Consider the following 18,660-nt stretch of genomic DNA (forward strand, 5'->3'; position numbering starts at 1 on the left):
TTTACCTCAATAAATACAAACATTTTAGTGACCTGTATTTTTAGGTTCATTGCAAGCACCGGATCAGACGGAGCCAGCTGAAAAACAAGTGTGTCTTATTGTAATTTATATACTGTCATTATACTTTTTTTGTCAACTTTCTTAATGAACAGATAATTAGAATTGCTAATTTGATTATCCACGGTTGTCCAGTTGTTTCAAACGGAGATCTTACGTACTCAGTTGATACTGGTCAACTCTGGCTTTCTTCTTATATTTGTATTTGTATGTGTCTTACTTATACCAGTTTAAAAAATAATGATTCAACAAAATGTAACACCGGAAGAGAGAAAACGAAACCACCAGGATTCAAATCCGGGACCTGTGCGAACACTAGCCGAATGCTGTACTGACTGAGCTACCTGTGGTCACAGTAGCTAGGCCTACTGTTTAGCGGAAAAGCTATAACTTTCTGACTGACTCATTCAGAAAGTTATATCTTTTCCGCTACAACACTAGCTATGGTCACAGATGATCTACCTAGGTCAATCTTTCTACACGCCTTACTCCTTAACGAGACTCTTATACCACCACCGTGGCTATTTTAGTAAATGGGCTACAATTTTGTAACAGCGCTAGGACGAAGAAAATGTAGCGGCCAGACCAGGATTTGAACCAGGACCTACAAATACTACTTGAATGCTCTACCGCATGAGCTACAAATACCTGGTGACTTATGATATTCATATTATCGTGGACTGTACATGTACGATAATTCGATAAACTCTCAATTAATTCAAGCAAATTAAATGAAATCAATATTGATGGACTAGTTCGAATATTATGAAATTAAATAAGAAATAAAAAGTTTGTTTCTTATCATTCCAGCTGAAACATACATTATAACAGAGAGACAAGATGACTCGCCATTCTAAAAATTGTACAGCTGGAACGGTGTACTCGTATCATGAGAGGAAAAGGGATGCCTCATCCTCAGGATATGGCACCAATAAAATGAGACTGGGCAAAGACTCTGTGAAGGTAAAGAGAAATTTTGCTGTTTCCCCAATATTATGTAAATATTTTCCCAAATAAAGAAAATCTTGCTGAAATACACATGTTTCAACAAAGATGATACATGTATGTAGAGTTTTCCTATTCAAATTTGATAAGGCCTGTGACATTATTGAGTTAGAAAATTAAGTGGTCATTAGTTTTAAGTAGCTTTATAATTGGTCCAGCAGTGACAGGATTGGTTGTGTGTAGAGTTTTGAGGTACTTTAATTAGATTATGGCAAATATAGCATTTGGCATTCATACATGTTTTCTCCAATTTTGATACAGGGGTTTCGAGATCCCAAACTGATGTGGGTAATGGTTGATTATAGTCCCACCTTCTGGGGATTATGATGTCGCAAAATTGCATAAAAATATGACGTCACAATCACTGAAAGGTGTTTCTAATAGATGGTAAATCTTGCTTTATCCACGACTTTTTGTAATCTTGAAACCACGGGGGTCAGTTTTGTAGAGTTTTGAGTTTTTTTTATTCTGGTAAATATATAGCGCCTGCCATTCATAGATTTTTTATGCAGAGCTTGAGGCATCCAAGTTTGGTGTGCATTTGAGAGATAAGATTTGAATAATAAAACATAATATATATAACATATAATTGTTGTCTGTTTGATATAGGAATTTGATTGCTGTTGTCTCACGCTTCAACCGTGTAAGAATCCTGTTGTAACGTAAGTAAAAGTAATTGATTGTATCCAATCTGATTAAAATACAGATCCTTATACCCAGTACTCTGTTCAATAGTAGATCTGACAACATCCCGTTAGGGGTTATGTTCAGTTGATCTTTATACCACCTGTACTTCAGATCAAATGCATTTTCTGCACTTTGCTACATCAATTGTAAAACGCCATTTCATCCCAGCATGCATATACATTCAGCTTTGTTGTGCTCTTTGACTATGTACAGGAAAATTATTCTGACAGATTTTTCAAACAGTTTCGTCCCCGGTCAAGATTCTTCTGGCAACAGCAATAATTTGATTGGTCATTTCCAAAGGTCACCAGAACATGACCCCTAATGGGATGATGTCAGATCCTCTTATCAAATGCAGTGATTATAAGGATCTGTATTTTATTTAATCTGATTGTGATTATATCTGTCTTATTTATTTCTTGGATATTTGACAAACTTTTGAAATTAGATCATATCTATACGTATATGTAAATGTACTTGTTTATTATATGGTCATGAACATTTTCAGAATTGATGTCATCATGAAATTTTCAATGTTTTATCTTATCAAAATATTATAGAACTGATCATGAATTAACAATAGTTTTCTGACCAATGTCTCTTTTAATGTGATGTATTGTTTGTGTGTGACATTAGGATAATTGCTAAAATTCTTCTAATTGCGCTAACTTGCAAATGTTTAAGATTTTGTTTGTGCTAAAATTTGATTGATCCAAATAAGTGAGTTTACAAAAATAATGATGGAAGCCTAAATACTGCAAGGCTACATCAGGCCTCAATTTCTCTAAACAAAAGTGCAGAATTAAGTCATTGAGTTTTTCTCCTTATGTAACTTATATAAAAATTAATGGCTTAAAGGAGAAGGTACGTTAAGACTCGAATATGCCCCAAAAATTTGTTTCTAGAAATTGGAGCTAACCTGATTGGAATGTTTAAAGAACAACCATTGTTCCAATGTTGACATGATGTGACTTTTGTTTTGTAGTTTCCAGATGGCTATCTTTATGACAAGGAGGCAATTTTGGAATATATCCTTCACCATATCAAGAAAGAAATTGCAAAACATGGCTTAAAAAATTTGAAAAAAAACAGAACAATGGAAATTTAGATCAGGTATATGTAAATCAAATCACATCAATCCTTCGCTAGAAATTGGAGCCATTTATAGGTTCCTCACCAGATTTGTTACAAGGAGGCAAGTGTCATAGAACAAGGAGCAGGTGTTGTAAATCAAACACACATTGCCCATTTATAGGTTCTCACCCCAGTGTCATATAAATGTTGACCCCCCCCCCCTCCCCCCCATTAAATATTATGTATGAAATATTCACCCGTCTGCTGGATCTGAATATGCCAAACCAGCTGTATCGAACTGGTACAAGTGGTTTGTTTCTGGAAACATACCACTTTGATACAAGATGTCAGATCCAATGTTTTTCATTCGTAATTGAAATTTCTATTTTGTTGAAAACAAGACAGAATGTATTTATATTGGCTGAAATTTAATTAATCGTGCATTTTAATGAATTTTGAACCGTATGGAGTATTGCTTTGATATTTTTAATGTTTTTATAATAGAAAATGTTTTTTTTTAGCATTTCATATTGGTACAAATATTAGAAAAATCCAAACGCACAGCTCTTTAGCATGTAGTATGAAAACAGTCTTTATTTATTAATGATGATTAGCTTTGCTGCATTTTGAAATAAGGTAATTTGTTCAAAAATTATTTTGGACTTTTCATGAATTTGCATTTACATAAATGGTACAATCATTATTTATAGGAAGAACTTAGAGAGCTAGGACGAGCAGAGCTGGAATCTAAGAAACAGACCCTGCAGATCAGCACTCAAGCACCAGGGGCAGCAGCCAAACAGAGTAAGTTTGAATTAGGAGGCATCCTCATCCTCAACATTTCAGGGGTTACTATCACTGTTGTTATATCAACCCCTGGACTATATGTCATAGCAAACCTGAAGCCTCTGTCTTCGACAACTAATGAGCACTTAATACACAGGTTTCGATATACCAAAATGATGTACAAGTACAATTTACTTATCATTTTGTACCACCTGCCCATGATTATGACGTCACAAAATTTATGTCAAAATATGACATCACAATCACCAGAAAGTGGGACTAATTGATGGTAAATTGCACTTTACCCATATTGTTTTGGGATCTTGAAACTGCCATACCAACCTTAAGGATGTACTCCTCTGAGAAGTCAAAATTTTCTTGTATTAAACTTTTTTCTCATATAGATTTTTGGAAAGAGGAGTTCATACCATAAAAGAAAAAGCATATGTCCATGTGCTCGTTTTTGAGCTGCTGTCACTCAAAGATACCTAGTTGACAAAATATTGGATTTTATGGAAATTTTGCCGTTATTATTTTAGCCATAATTTCCTAATGAGGTGTTTAATATGTATTAATGTTTGTAGAATTTATTTTCCAGTAGTCTTCTTTTGAAATATACCAGTTTTGATTAATAAGAATATTTTTTCTCAGAATAACAACATATGCTACCCCTACCCCTTAATTTTGAGCTACAAAATACACCATTTTCAGCCATTTTTGCCAAATCTAGCCCTGTAAAGAAAAAGTTCTGGTATTAAACTTTTGTTTATATTTTGCGTATCAATAGGGAAAGGGTTGTTCTTCCAAAATCGGGCAGAAAAATGGGGGGGGGGGGGGGGGTCCTTGTGCTTACTTTTTTGCCCCACTTGAATATTTGTTATTTTTCAGTATTTTAGATTAAAAAATAAAAGTGCTCAAATTACCATTAAAGGTAAAACTAAAGTGAAAAAAGTGAATCATTTCATACATTAATGCTCAATATTTTAATTACCACAAACCAAGTAAAGATTTATAGCAAAAATTAGCTCGATACAGCTAAAAATGCTGGGGCAGTGATGATTTAAGTAAAAACAATTTCAGTAAAAAATAGTAAAACTTTGGCTCTACTCAAAGCGAAAAAAGACACAATTTCAAAATGGCCGCCAATTGGGCCATTTCTTAAAATCCCCGTATAAAAAAATCTGCTAAAGTTAGAACTGTCATTTTTTGACAAAATTTGCAAATGGCAACTTGCTACAGATATTGATAAATTGTATTTGAAAATCTCGTAACTTCTTTGATCTTTGTCGAAACGAGACTTCAACGGGACTAAAACCTCAGAAGAATACATCCTTAAACTAGAAATGTTTTGTATGAAAATAATACTTTTCTAGAAGCTGCAGAACCTAGCGTCTCAAACATGGATTCTATGAAGTCGAAGGAGCTCCCAGTAAGAAAATATAAAACTTCAACCTCAAATTAGAAATGTTTTATGTCAAAATAATACTTTTCTAGAAGCTGCTGAAGCTAGCATCTCAAACATGGATTCTACCAAGTCAAAGGAGCTCCCAAGTTTCTGGATCCCTTCAATGACTCCAGCAGCTGGAGCAAGCAAAGTCACCAAACCGGTCAGTCTATCTCAACATCTATTGCATATTCGTATATGACAGTTATCTGCCCTTGTGAGGAGGGGAGCTATCGATTTTGATGTCATTATTTCATGAGTGAAAATGATGTTGTTTTCGCTGGAAAATATGATGTTCCGCTCACAAAATGATGACGTCATAATCGATACCGACCCACACGGGCAGATAATTTTTATATACAGAATATTATACATGTATCATATTCATATGTAACAAATTGTATACTATTTGGTTTACAAGGGATTTCGTGATATTTATAGAAGTTGAAATTAAACAGATAATCTGAATTTGTACATTTCTATAATTACAAGTATGAGATTTGAGAAAACTAAGCTTTTTTTTTTGAAAAACTAGAATTAATTGACCATTACAAATTTTATAGGATAGAGTTTTTACATTATTTTGTTTCATAATGTTATGTTGCTATTTTTGTTATTCTAATTGATATCATATTATAATGTTTTTAATTTGTTTTCATCGACTTTACCAGGATGAGAAGGTCAAGTGTCCAATGAGTGGGAAGCCATTAAGACTCAAAGATCTGATAACTGTGAACCTCACCAACATCAACGACAGAGACAACAAGACAGCCCTCATCACAAAACAGGTCTGTATTAAAATACACGATAATCTCCCTTTGTATGTCTTTATACAGTTTAAGATATACCAGATTATCTCCCTTAGATGTTTACACTGTTCCCGCAGTTATCTAAATATACCAAATTATCTCCCTTTACATGTCCTGTAAGTATATCAGATTATCTCCCTTTGCCATTACATATCCTTATAAAAAGAAAGAAAATGTTGGTCCTCGATAAGGGATCGAATGTCTCAATTCTTGAAACTCTTTAATTTGTTTTCAATCTCACTTGAATGCATTTTAACTTGCATTGTCAGCTTTAATGTTTAATATTAGATTAACTCCCTTTATATATATCTAAACAGTGCCATTTTCATTTATACGGTTCAACGGTTGGAATGGTTGAACCGTTAGTAAAAGCAATTTAAAACTTTGCGTATAAATCCTGACAGACCAGATTTTGATACAGGCCTATGAAGGCTTTGTCAAGCCTTGTCTGAAAACAATATAAAATCACCAAGTCAGTAATTAATTGGAAACAACTATGTCCAACCAGGCAAATCATATACATGAACATGAAAACGGTCCAGATTTATAAATACTAGATTATCTCCTTTTATATTTCTGAACTACTTTATTATAAATATCAGATTAACTCCCTTAGTGGTTTTGTAGGTAAAAAATTGAAAGTGAAAGTAATAATCTACTCATTGCGTGGCCCATATAACATGTATGGCCCATAGATTCAAAAAATATTAAATACAATGCTTTAATTGATGCCAAAAGGATTTTCCTTTCATTTAATCCAATATACTGATGATATTTCAAACTTATATTATTTTGGAAACAGGCACGGTATGTGTGTGCAGTAACAAATGACGTCCTTGGAAACTCTGTACCCTGTGCAGTTCTGAGACCATCGTAAGTAATAAAGATCTAAAAGTTTGTTATCAATATTCAGTCAGCATAGTACAGTTACCTCCCTTGCGGGTAAGTATTCATTGTAACGTCATTATTTTGTGAGCAAAATTACATCGTTTTCTCTGAAAATTATGATGTTATGCTCACATACACAGGACTTCTTAATCAATATATCCACAAGGGCAGATAACTCTGTAATATACAAATACAGTATATGTGAAATGGAGAAGGAAAAACATATCAAAGGCTGCAGGTATAAGTTGTAGTTTTTTTTTAACCATAGTATAAGTCCAATGTGTTACAGAAGAGGAAAACATGTAGCAATCAACAAGTTCAAACCCAGAACCACTGAACACAAGCCAATTATGGGGGTTTTGAAGTACCAAAGCATTGTGGGTGAATTTTACTGTCAAGTACCATAGTCCCACATTTAGGTGATTGTGACGTCCTATTTTGACGTGATTTTTGTGACATCACAATGATCTGAAGGTGGGACTAATCTTACTTTACCCACATCGTTTTTGGGATTTTGAAACCATCGTTGGCGCCACCGATGATTGACACAGTTCAGTTTCCATACATCATTAAGGACAGCTTTATGTTGGTCAGTACAGCAGCTGGTTACATGTACATGCTGTTGTCTTTCCTATTACATTTGTGTGGTTTTTGTTACCATATTTACTGGGCCCAGTTTCATGAACATTCCTTAACTTTACGGAAGTCCTTAACTTATAATTCCCCATAGGAAAAAGTTCCGGAGCATTCCTTGGAATCTGCAATGCTTTCCTGTGGAGAATTTTAAGTTAAGAAATTCCTTAAAAAGGAATATTCTTGAAACTGGACAACAAAGGTCGCAACACAGGGGGCGCTAGTTAGGAAACCAAAATGTAAGTTGTAGATAAAAAATATTTGAAACAAGTCAGCAAATCTTTCCTATTACATTTGTGTGTTTTTTGTTACCATATTTACTGGGCCCAGTTTCATGAACATTCCTTAACTTTACGGAAGTCCTTAACTTAAAATTCCCCATAGGAAAAAGTTCCGGAGCATTCCTTGAAATCTGCAATGCTTTCCTGTGGAGAATTTTAAGTTAAGAAATTCCTTAAAAAGGAATGTTCTTGAAACTGGACAACAAAGGTCGCAACACAGGGGGCGCTAGTTAGGAAACCAAAATGTAAGTTGTAGATAAAAAATATTTGAAACAAGTCAGCAATGTTTTAATTCTTTCCATACTCATGGCACGTTAATTTGTCAAAGTAAACATTCCTTTGAGATTCATATGATGTCATGATTCACATTTGAAAGACTCGCAACTCCATCTAATATGGGATACAATGCAGATGTTATAAGCATCACACAGTTGTAAATCATAATTAAATCAATGGGATAGGGGACGTTTATATAACTTCAACACCTCAATAAGAGAGGGGCGTTCGTTGGTGGAGGGACGCTAATTACAGCAAATACAGTATGTATGATTTTAATTCCGATTTAATGGTTTATGTTTCTGTTGCCAGAGGTAGTGTGGTTACCGTGGAATGTATAGAGAAGATCATTAAGAAGGATATGTTGGACCCAATTAATGGTGCAAAGCTCAGAGAAAAGGACATCATTCATCTTCAAAGGGTAACATTTATTTAATTATTGAAGGCCACTGTATATAGTTGTTAATTTTGCGGGTGTAAATTTTCGCGATTTGCAGTTTTGAACTTATTCGTGGGGGGTTATTTTTGCGAATTATCTTTGAAGCTTTTTAAAGCATCATTCTTTCATCTAACTAAAATAGGTAAAACTATGATTTTGATAAATTCAGCAAGTTATTAAATTATGCGAATTTGGATAAATAAGCGAAATTACAACCCCTGTAAATATTAGTAACAATGTATACAGTATTAGATACTAGGGATAAAATTTCACATTTAGTGTAATTTATGATAGCCACATAGGGCAAGATTTTATTAGAATTCTTATGCATGATACTCTAAAAGTACTTATTGTAGTAGTATTTTTGATTTTAGCGCATTTCATGCTGTCTTTGGAACGCTAATCCATGAGCGCTAAATGTTGTAGTGGGTATTTCAGGTATTAACACACCGAATTGTGCTAATTAGTATCCACGCACTAAAATTTGACGGTATATTTAGCACATAATTTACAGCTTGAATACTTTTTACATGTAATGTATGTATATTGTCATAAATGCTTTTATATGGATACAATGTCATACCTCAGAAAGCTTAACTTAAAATGACCTTTGACCTAGTTTTAAACTTCAACCCCATTGGCAGAAGTTATAGCTCGTCATATTTTGTTCTTTTCTAGGGTGCATCTGGTTTTGCAGCGGCAGGAAATGAGTTAGAAGCGAAAAAGGATGGAGCTGTACTCATGGCTTAAGACTTCACACCTTCGAACAATAAACAAGCAGAAAGATCCTAGCAGACAATTCTACTTGAACTTGGATGTGATTTTCATGGAAAATTTCATTAATGGTGAACTAAATGCTAATCTCTGCCTGGTACAGCTTAAGGAAATGGTTATTTTGGTTCAGAAAATTAAGTGCAACTAAGCATGTTTTAAGAACAAATACAAATTGTTGAAAGTTTTCAAGTGCATCATTTTAAATGGCAAGGACAGACAATAAAAGTTCAAAGTTCAACATTTAACAGGTCAAGCAGATTGATCTAAGGTTGAGGTCAACTGTTTACAGGTCAAGAACAGATTTTTAAATGTCAAAATAAGCTGTTAAATATTAGGAGCAAATGTTTGTAAGGTTGAATTGAATTTGATACAAAGTCAAGGACGGACTATTCAAATGAGAAGGTCAACATTATACAGGTCAAGGACAGACTGCTCAAAGGTCAAGTTTAATGTAATGCAGGTCATGGCCTTGGTACATGTCAGAAGCAGTCAGATGAACGATGAAGGTCAGTTTGTTCTAGTCCTTGATTTGGAAGAGTCTTAATATGTCTTCAGGGCTGAATAAGTAACTCTTTTAAAAGCAAAGGATAAATGGTTTTATTCAAGGGGGAAAAAATCAAGTAATGTGTAAATTATTCTTCTCATCCTAGATATTCCAGGGATTTTTATGACTGTGGTAAACTTACTTCGGGGGTTGCTATGACTGTGGTAAAGTCTACCCTCTGAACTATTAAATTTTAAAACTGAAGGTGTTTCAGGAGGTAAAATAGTTTCTTTTCAAGGGTAGTATCAAACTTTATAGTCAATACAGTGTACTTTTATGTCATCAATTGACCAAACTACCTTGTTTCATCTTTTACACAAAGATTTTCTATGACTGGGTCCAGGGGTTGATATTGAAATTAAGGATGCATGTATACAGATATTACTGATACAATGATGTTCTATACTTGGCCATGTAAATTAAATTTTAAGATTGAGAAGCTGTGAGAATTGAAAGATGTGTGGAGGTGAATTAAATGATCGTGTGAATGTGTAGACTGGCCACCAGTCTCTAGAATATTGAAAACATCACTGAAATTTGGCTTGATTATTCTGTCTCTAGTACATGTCTGACTCTAAGTTTCAAACTAAGGGGAGTATATCTAGTAAAGCACTCTGCTGTGAAAGTCAACAACTTGGGTCTGGTGGTCAGTCTAGTGTGTGATTAACGTCTCTCTGACAGTCTAAAAGTAATTAATTGATAAAAATTATTTATATATGTTTTACTCATTTATTTTGTCATTTGTATATATATACAACACAATTTAAACAAAAATAAATTATGAATTAAAAACAGAATACCTTATTTTCTTCCTTATGTATAGCTATTTGATGTTTCATTGAATTAAATAAAATATAATATATAGCATCATTATAAAAATAAAATCATTTACCATATTTTTACACCTAGAATGTTTTCATCTGAAGTATTTTCAACAATCTTAAAGGTTTTATTAAATGACATTATAATATACCAGGTACACCAAAATTCCATATTTATATATGAAAGGTCAATAACTTAAGTAGGTTTAAGGAACAGAAATTAAAGGTGCTACACTGCTGACAAATGGAAATTTTTTATTGATAAAAATATTATAAATTATATTTTTCTTTAGTAACAAAGGTTACTTGCTTTACACTATTGTCATCATTGAAAGCTGATTTTATAGAATAGAGGTATTCAAAATAATAATTTAATTGCATCCTGAAAAAAATATCCATGGCACTAAGCCCTATACGGAGGTACAAATTGCGCAGACAACAAAAGTAAAATTAATTATTTTGTATGTATTATTTTGTTAATTAGACATATACGTACATGATAAAGCATCAATAAACATCCAAATGATAAATATTGTTTTTGTTCTCTCGGCGGTGGAACATTTTTTAATTTAAACATCATGAAAATCAATATCACAAAACAAGTTCATGTACACATTTTTTAATTTAAACATCATGAAAATCAATATCACAAAACAAGTTCATGTACAAGTTCTTTGTATTAATTAACAAATTGTTTTATCACAGTGTCTGGTTTGCATTCAATCACCAACACAACATGAATTTGATGTTGAGACTGTAGGATCCGAGGTAAAACATATTTCTCTCTTTGACCTTTGACCTTTGACCTCACATCATCAAGGTATCGTTACCACGACCACTGCCACCACCACTACTGTCGCTGTCACTGTGTTCCCAAGGCTTTAAGGATACTGCAGAAAATAGCACAATCAAGTACTGAAAGTACTGACTCGTAAAAGTCTAAAAGAACTTTATAAATACATGTAAAACAAAATCAAGATCAAAGTAGGAACATTCTCTAGAACCACAGACTGTTAGGTGTATAAAACTTATCATGTGTAGATACATTCTAACCTGTACATAAAGGAAAAAATGTTCTTTATAGCAAGGTGGTCTTTATACACAGGTCAGTTATGGTATAAATGACAAGTTTGGACCCTAAGAAAGTGGTCTTATTAAGCAGGAGGTTTTTATACAGAGGTTCATGGTCACTAAGGCAGGTTTTATGGTACATACAATTCTAAAATGTTAATAAATAATATTATTTTAATTTGCAAAAATTCATCAACTCAAAAATATTTCAAACCCTAGAATCAAATGTGTTTAAATTGCAAAACTAAACTGTTGTGAAAAGGTTGTTTGGCACAAAAACTTTGAAATTAAGATGGTGTGAAAATAAATAGGTTTGGAAGTACATGTACAGCAATTAACTTTCAATCATTGTATAACTAAATCAAAATCTTAAGAACAGCTGAAGGCTGAGGGTTTGTGTTTACTCTGTCATATCATATTATTTTTAAAGGCCAACTATCTTTCCGAAACAAAATTTTTTCCCCCTTAAAAACCAATAATAACATGAGAAAATATATATGGATGTCCTAAGATGAGTATGACACCAACATATGCAAGATTTCTTGCGTAAGGTATGTTAACAGTGCAGATTCATTTCGCTGTTTTGTCATCTGGCACAGCAATAGTCAACTAACATGCTGCAATTAGGACAACGCCAGGAAACATAAGATGACCCGCGTTATAAAATTGGCATTTGATTTATTGAAATTAAATTGTTCAGGAGGTGATTACAAGTGAAGTATTAATGGTAAGTTGATAATTTTGCAACTCTACAAAATTATCAATCTCATTTTACATTCCCATTTTAAAAATAAAAAGCCGTTTCGGAAAGGTAGTGGACCTTTAAGTACAAAAAATGAAAAGGACCCCACTTTTTTTTTTCTGAAAGTCTATTTTGAATAATTATATAGAGGGGCTCCATTTTATCTGAGAAGGGCCTCAGTACTTACACACAACAATGAGAACAACAGCAGCGATCACACCAAATATCACGAGGCCAATGATGCAATTCATCTTACAATTCCTACACCACATCTTTCTGCGTAGACGTCGGGATTTGGACTGGAAATTAATGGCGTTTGATTCCAGGTCCTCTGCAAAAGTTTAATGGGACAATTCTGTGAAGCAAATTTTCACATAAACAAGGATATGGAGGAAATATCTAATTTAAGGAAAGGAAACATCTGACTTGATTTCCCTTATGAATTTTCTGCATGATTACGGCATAAATGCAGTATGAATACGGCATGGATGGAGCAAGCTGCTCAATTTCTTCCACTAAACATTCTTACTAGCAACAGCATGGTTGCAGCATGATGCCAGCATAAAACGCAGCATGGTTTCAGCATATGCTGCAAATGCAGTACATGCTGCAAATTGGTAAGGGCTATTTCTATATTCTTTAATGAGAGGAAATGCTCTAATAAGAGGAAGAATCACATCCCTTCATAAAACTATTGCTCTTTAGTCCTTATAAAAGATACAAACAAAACTATTGACAAATTCCACATAATTGATACTGTTGAAAAACCTGATTGTATAAATTTCTAGCTATACAATTAAGTACAAAGTCTGATGTGTACGGTAGTAAGTGCAAAGAAAAGTTACGTGGAAGTTGCTAATTTCCTCTTTTATAAAAAGAAAAATACTTTTCCAGGGCTCGACATTAACCATTGCCCTATATTTGCCCCGGGCAGGTCAGATGTTTGTACACCCATGTTATATACATGTACATGCTGTGATAATTCAAGCCCTTTGATGACACAGCCATAATAAAATTTGACAGAAAGCATGGCAAAGAAATTGATAACAAATGGTAGCTCAAAATCAACAGTATGACAATGATGGAAATCAAAAGTTTATCATTATGTGTAAGATTAATTATGCATGACCAGCTTTTGACTGAAAATCAAGAAATTTATATATGTTCTGTTTGCCATGCCGGCTACACACAACCTGTGTAACTAGTCTGACCATTAATCAATCTTTCACTTCACTACCGGTATATATATATTTTCACAGTTTTTGCTTGTTAGAATATTATTAGCTAATCACTGATACTGATCGGATAAGAAGAAGATATATCAAAGTAGATTGGTAGTGTCAGTCAGAAATTATTAAGTCTGGAAGGTTCCCGATAATTATCACTTGGCCAACTGGTCAGTATGAACAATTTATCTTATTAAATAGGACATATTTTGTTATAAACTTTTTGATGCCATATTTACTACATTGTATCATTAATTCTTTAATATGCTCATAGAAAACACTAAAATTAAGAAAACCAAAAGGAATAATTAATTTTCAAAAATAGAGAAATTCTATCGTTTTTCATTAAATTTTATTGGGCAAGTCAAATTTCCAGTCCGGCAGGTAGGTTTTTGTGGTCACCTGCCCGACAGGGCAAGTCCTTAAAATAGTTAATGTCGAGCCCTGTTTTCATATATGATTATGCATCCAAAAAGGTAAAAACTACGCTACTGTAAGAGTGATTAGAGTGATAACTGAACATTTTGATCCACCCAAGTAATATGAAGGGAACTTATTCTAAAAGATCAAAATGCTCCACTGTCCCAGGTTCTGATTAGGCTAACAACATAGCCCTACCAATGTGTAATGGCAGACAGCAATCTAGTTTTCGTATCACATACACTGATCTAGTCTGCTAAACCTGCCTATATTATTAGGCTTTTTTAAATGAAAAAAAAAATTAAAAAGCCTTATAATATAGGCAGGTTTAGCGGACTTACACTGATCATGGTGGTGGACACTTATGGTCAAAGTGATAATTGCATTAAATTAGGTTAACTTCCTTTATAAATTGATATGTAGAACTTCCTTCGCGAATTTTGTGATCACAAAAATTAGCAAATTTAAAGTTTATTTCTGCAAATACATATATACACAATAGATATATATAGCAAGAAATTTCTGTTCAAATTATGTATCTGTGAATGTTGATATTCGTGAATTTGTTTTGAAATGGAAAAATTGTGAAATTTAATAGCCGAAAAAGAAAGCGGGCTTTCAGTATTATTGCATTACAAATATACATGAATATGCAGACCTGATCTTTCTTGCAGACGGTCAATCTTTTCGCCGCGTTCCAAGACACGCTCAACATTATCCTTCAATAGGCCGGTCACCTCCTTAACCTGCCTATTGGTCTGGTCAAGTTTGTCATATTTTGTATCGTTGTTTGATGCCCTGGAACATAGAATAAAGAACTATTTAACATTCACCCCTGAAATTTCATAATGGCCTGGTCTAGTCCTTGATTTAATAGAGCCTAAATGTGCCTTCAGGATCACTCAAAAGTACCCCGCTGGCACATTAATTAATGTTACACCCTAAAAGCAGAAACAATTTGAACAGAAACTTTGAGAAATGAAAAATCAAAAACATGTTTAAGTTTCAGCTGAATTCAATGTTAATGTGGCAACTAGTTGCAGAAAAACTGAATAAACTTGCCATATTGAGTATTTTCCATATGGGCCATATGACTCCAGAAAAATTTAGACACAATTAACCTTGCATGGTAACCCACTGGGACCTGCTACAAATTTCCAACCAATACATAAATATGTATTAAAGTGTATTATAATACATATAAATGTATAAATTTTGTATATACTGTTGGTTGGAAATTTGTGTCAGGTCCCTGTGTGATAACCTGTATACGTGTATCTCCAGCCCAAAACCATCTTTATTTCAAATTTTCCATTTACTTAGTCAATAATCAAATCCTTTCCCTAATATGTTTCCACCTTGATTTTTTTTCCTTTGGACTAATTAACATCCAAATTATCATAGGTCCACTAGATATTATTATTAAAGTTTATTATTTTAACCATTTCAATCAAGTGATTCTCTAAGCAACACAACTGGACCTGGCTATTTCTGCACAAAGATTTCATAAGGTCAATATTCAAATTCATTAACCTGCAATTCCATAACCATTGCTAGGCCAATCATATCCTATAGTGCAGTGCTTTATGGACATGTAGGAGTGCTGGGATCTGTAGTGTACGGACTCCGAGGTTTACATTGCAATTGAGGCTTCTGTTACACTGTAGGACAAAACATTTATCTTTGCAGCATTTCAATGTTAAGCAGAAAGGAAATTCTGACATCTTTCTGGGGTGTGCTTTGTAATGGTGGAAGCCAAGGAGCATGGGACAAATGCCTGAAAACAAGAAATATCTCAAATCAATAAAATGTCATTGAAACATTGTTTTAGTGTTGAACATCTTACTTATTTTCTTTAACAAATCACAGTCATCATAATTTAGTATTGAACATCTTAACTATTTTCTTTAAAAAAATCACAATCATCATAAAGTCTATATAAAGAAATTAGATATGTTCTACTTGAGTCTTAATGGCTGCAATAACAATTCCATGATGATATGATTTCTATTTTTCAGTAGTTATTGGTTCTGTATGAATTATTCCTTATTCTTCATATGATTGTTTCTGAAATACATGTGCATGCATACTCATGTTGTAGCTAATTACATTCTTTTATTTTCTTCCGTACTTAGAAAGTGTTTCAAATTATTTATACGAAAATAACAACATTCTAGCTACAAAGGTCTCAACTAAACTTAGCCCTGACTGTGCTTTAACTAATTTGTTTTTGCTTAACAATGTATTGAGCACAGGGACTTGTGAACTTAATTAATTCTTACTTTTTATTTCTATTTTCTTTTTTTAAAATAAATAGAAACAAATTGCTAGCTAGTTCAAGTTATACATAAAATAGTTATATAGCTCCCTTGACTACACAATCTGCATAATATTATACCTAAACCTAAGTGCGGGTTGCGTGCATGGAAACTCTTGGCTCTTGGCATATAAGTGCAATATTCATTCACATGTGATTTCTTTGGATGCGTGCCAATGTTTTCACCTATCGATGTCATTCAAAATTTCATTTATAAACTGTCAGCATACATGATTTTGTTTGTTGTTAAAATATGGTTTGAACAGACGTATACTCCTCGACAATAATTCCTTAACGTCGTTAAAACGGTTTTAACGAAGAGCTTAGAAAACTTGGTGAAACTTCAAAACTGGTCGTCCGGATCCGTTTGCTTCCGGAAAAGGTCAGAGGTCATACATTCTCTACCGTAAAGTTTTACGACATTTATAAATAATTCTATCAGTCCTAATTAACGTTATTTGACAAAATCACAAAAAAATACTATTAGGCTATAAAGGTATCTCAGCACACCAAATAATATTATTAAATATTCAAATTACGTTTTAGATAAGGATTGCGACGTAGGTGGACGGTTTGTGTCACCTCCATGAGGGGCTCTTTCCAGTGTTGGCGCGACCGGCTTGAACCCTTTCCCAGGGACAGAGGGCAATCGAACATAGATAAATCTGACATTTGACGTCCATTAAGCTGTGCGAAAATGGATGTTGGAAAACTCGTTGAAGTGCTGAGGGCAACTTTGGATCCCAATCAACGGGAACAAGCCGAAGAACAGCTACATGAGGTAAAAATCCGAGACACGTTTTTCCAACATGGCAGAAATTTAGGATAGGCGACAGATGAACTTATTTAACCACAAAATATGCTTTTATTGACATCTTTATGAAAGAAAATAATCAAAATTATCATTTAAATTACCATTTACATTGACGATTATATTGATTTTCGTGTTCATGTATCTGCATAACAGATTATTCATTTGATAATTAATCATGATTAGGAACACGTGCACGATAGCATTTTGTATGTCAATTCGAACACATTTTACAACTGTAGACTTCACATCATGTGTTGTTTTCAACCATTAGGTAAACATTTTAAGTCAGCAACTTAATGAATGAATGATTAAGTTATTTGATCATCATATTAGTCACATGCCCATATAAAGTAGTATTGATACATTTTTTGATGTATATTAGTTAGTATTTAATTCCAAAATCATATTCATAATTATTTTGGTTAATTCCCCTATTAAAGATCAATACAAATCATATCATATCAGCTGAATTTCAGCTAGATACCTTGTTACTCCTTATATATAAATGTAAATTTAATGATAATTTACCTTTATTTGGTAATTGTGACCAAACTAAATTTATTTCCGTAGGTGATAAGAAGCTACTAAATGTTTTAGTAAAGTAGAACCAGAGATGTTTGACACAAAATTAAATCCCTGTGAAAACAAGTTGAATATTGGTTTACAACATTAAGATTATTGTGCTGAAACTTGACTGGATGGTTCTTTAATATTATATTTTGGCTCAGTCTGAAAGCCAAGATGGCTATCACAGCTGTCATCTTAAAAAGTATCTTAAAAATTGTGACTGATGTAATATGGCAGTTTCGAGATAAGATACAATTTACCGTGGATTGGTCCCACCTTCCACTTTCCAGTGATTGTGACATTATTTTACTGTTGTCACCAATCAATGCAAGTATACAAACTTACAAGTATCAAAGTACTGTTAGATATATGTAATCGTGTTATATGTAGCCACAGCTCAGGCAAATTGGTACTGATGCTACACATACACCATTCATTGCTTTTAAATATACACCCGAATACAAGACAACATTTGGTAAGTTTCCTCAAATGAAGAGTACAATGCTAATACAAAGTCTAATATATGTCACATGCACAGTGGCAAGGTAAACAATACGGGGGTTTCAAGATCCCGAAACGACTTGGGTAAAGTACTATTTACCGTCGATTAGTCCCACCTTCCGGTGATTATGACGTCGTCATTTGACATGATTTTGTAACGTCATAATCACCGGAAGATGGGACTAATCTGCGGTAAACAGTACTTTACCCACATCGTTTTGGGATCTCGAAACCCCTGTATTAGGATGACAAAAATATTCTATTGTAATTGTAACTCATCGTCTGTACAGTCATGGCATTACTGCCAATTCAATAGCAACATCATATCAGTTAATAACCCACCAAATTGATTGTTCTATATTTTAACAGCAGAATCAAATTTACATTTGATTCTCATCACTACATATACGTTTACATACAAGTATCAGAGTTCAGTGGCAAATTATTAAATTAGTCTTGTCAGACATAGAACATATGAATTGAA

General features: G+C 33.4%; 3 protein-coding genes across 3 annotated transcripts in view; 2 read left to right on the forward strand and 1 right to left on the reverse strand.

Moving 5' to 3' along the window:
- Window positions 1-17: 17 nt before the first annotated feature.
- On the forward strand, window positions 18-11,048 carry LOC138330143 (nitric oxide synthase-interacting protein-like). The gene is given in 11 exon segments (XM_069277550.1): window positions 18-88; window positions 868-1,020; window positions 1,672-1,724; window positions 2,737-2,815; window positions 2,818-2,862; window positions 3,534-3,627; window positions 5,104-5,216; window positions 5,725-5,841; window positions 6,665-6,735; window positions 8,253-8,361; window positions 9,058-11,048. Coding segments are annotated over 10 exon segments (876 nt in total). The 5' UTR covers window positions 18-88; window positions 868-897; the 3' UTR covers window positions 9,130-11,048.
- Window positions 11,049-11,154: 106 nt separating this feature from the next.
- On the reverse strand, window positions 11,155-16,677 carry LOC138330142 (synaptobrevin-like). Its single transcript, XM_069277549.1, has 4 exons — window positions 16,525-16,677; window positions 14,636-14,775; window positions 12,519-12,662; window positions 11,155-11,408 (listed from the first exon to the last, which is right to left on the reverse strand). Coding segments are annotated over exons 1-4 (369 nt in total). The 5' UTR covers window positions 16,527-16,677; the 3' UTR covers window positions 11,155-11,325.
- Window positions 16,678-16,864: 187 nt separating this feature from the next.
- LOC138330146 (importin-7-like) overlaps window positions 16,865-18,660 on the forward strand; it is a 34,371-nt gene continuing 32,575 nt past the window's right edge. The window contains 1 exon segment of the mRNA XM_069277556.1: window positions 16,865-17,075. Within this exon segment, the coding sequence (XP_069133657.1) occupies window positions 16,992-17,075 (84 nt within the window). The 5' untranslated portion in view covers window positions 16,865-16,991.

Source organism: Argopecten irradians, chromosome 8 (genome assembly GCF_041381155.1).
Source record: "Argopecten irradians isolate NY chromosome 8, Ai_NY, whole genome shotgun sequence".
In the NCBI taxonomy this organism is placed as follows: Eukaryota; Metazoa; Mollusca; class Bivalvia; order Pectinida; family Pectinidae; genus Argopecten; species Argopecten irradians.

Coding starts and splice junctions, on each gene's coding strand:
- LOC138330142 (XM_069277549.1), bottom strand. Junction 12,663..14,635: donor CCGTCTGCAAGAAAGATCAG/GTCTGCATATTC, acceptor AAACTTTTGCAG/AGGACCTGGAATCAAACGCC. Junction 11,409..12,518: donor TGTTGTTCTCATTGTTGTGT/GTAAGTACTGAG, acceptor TATTTTCTGCAG/TATCCTTAAAGCCTTGGGAA.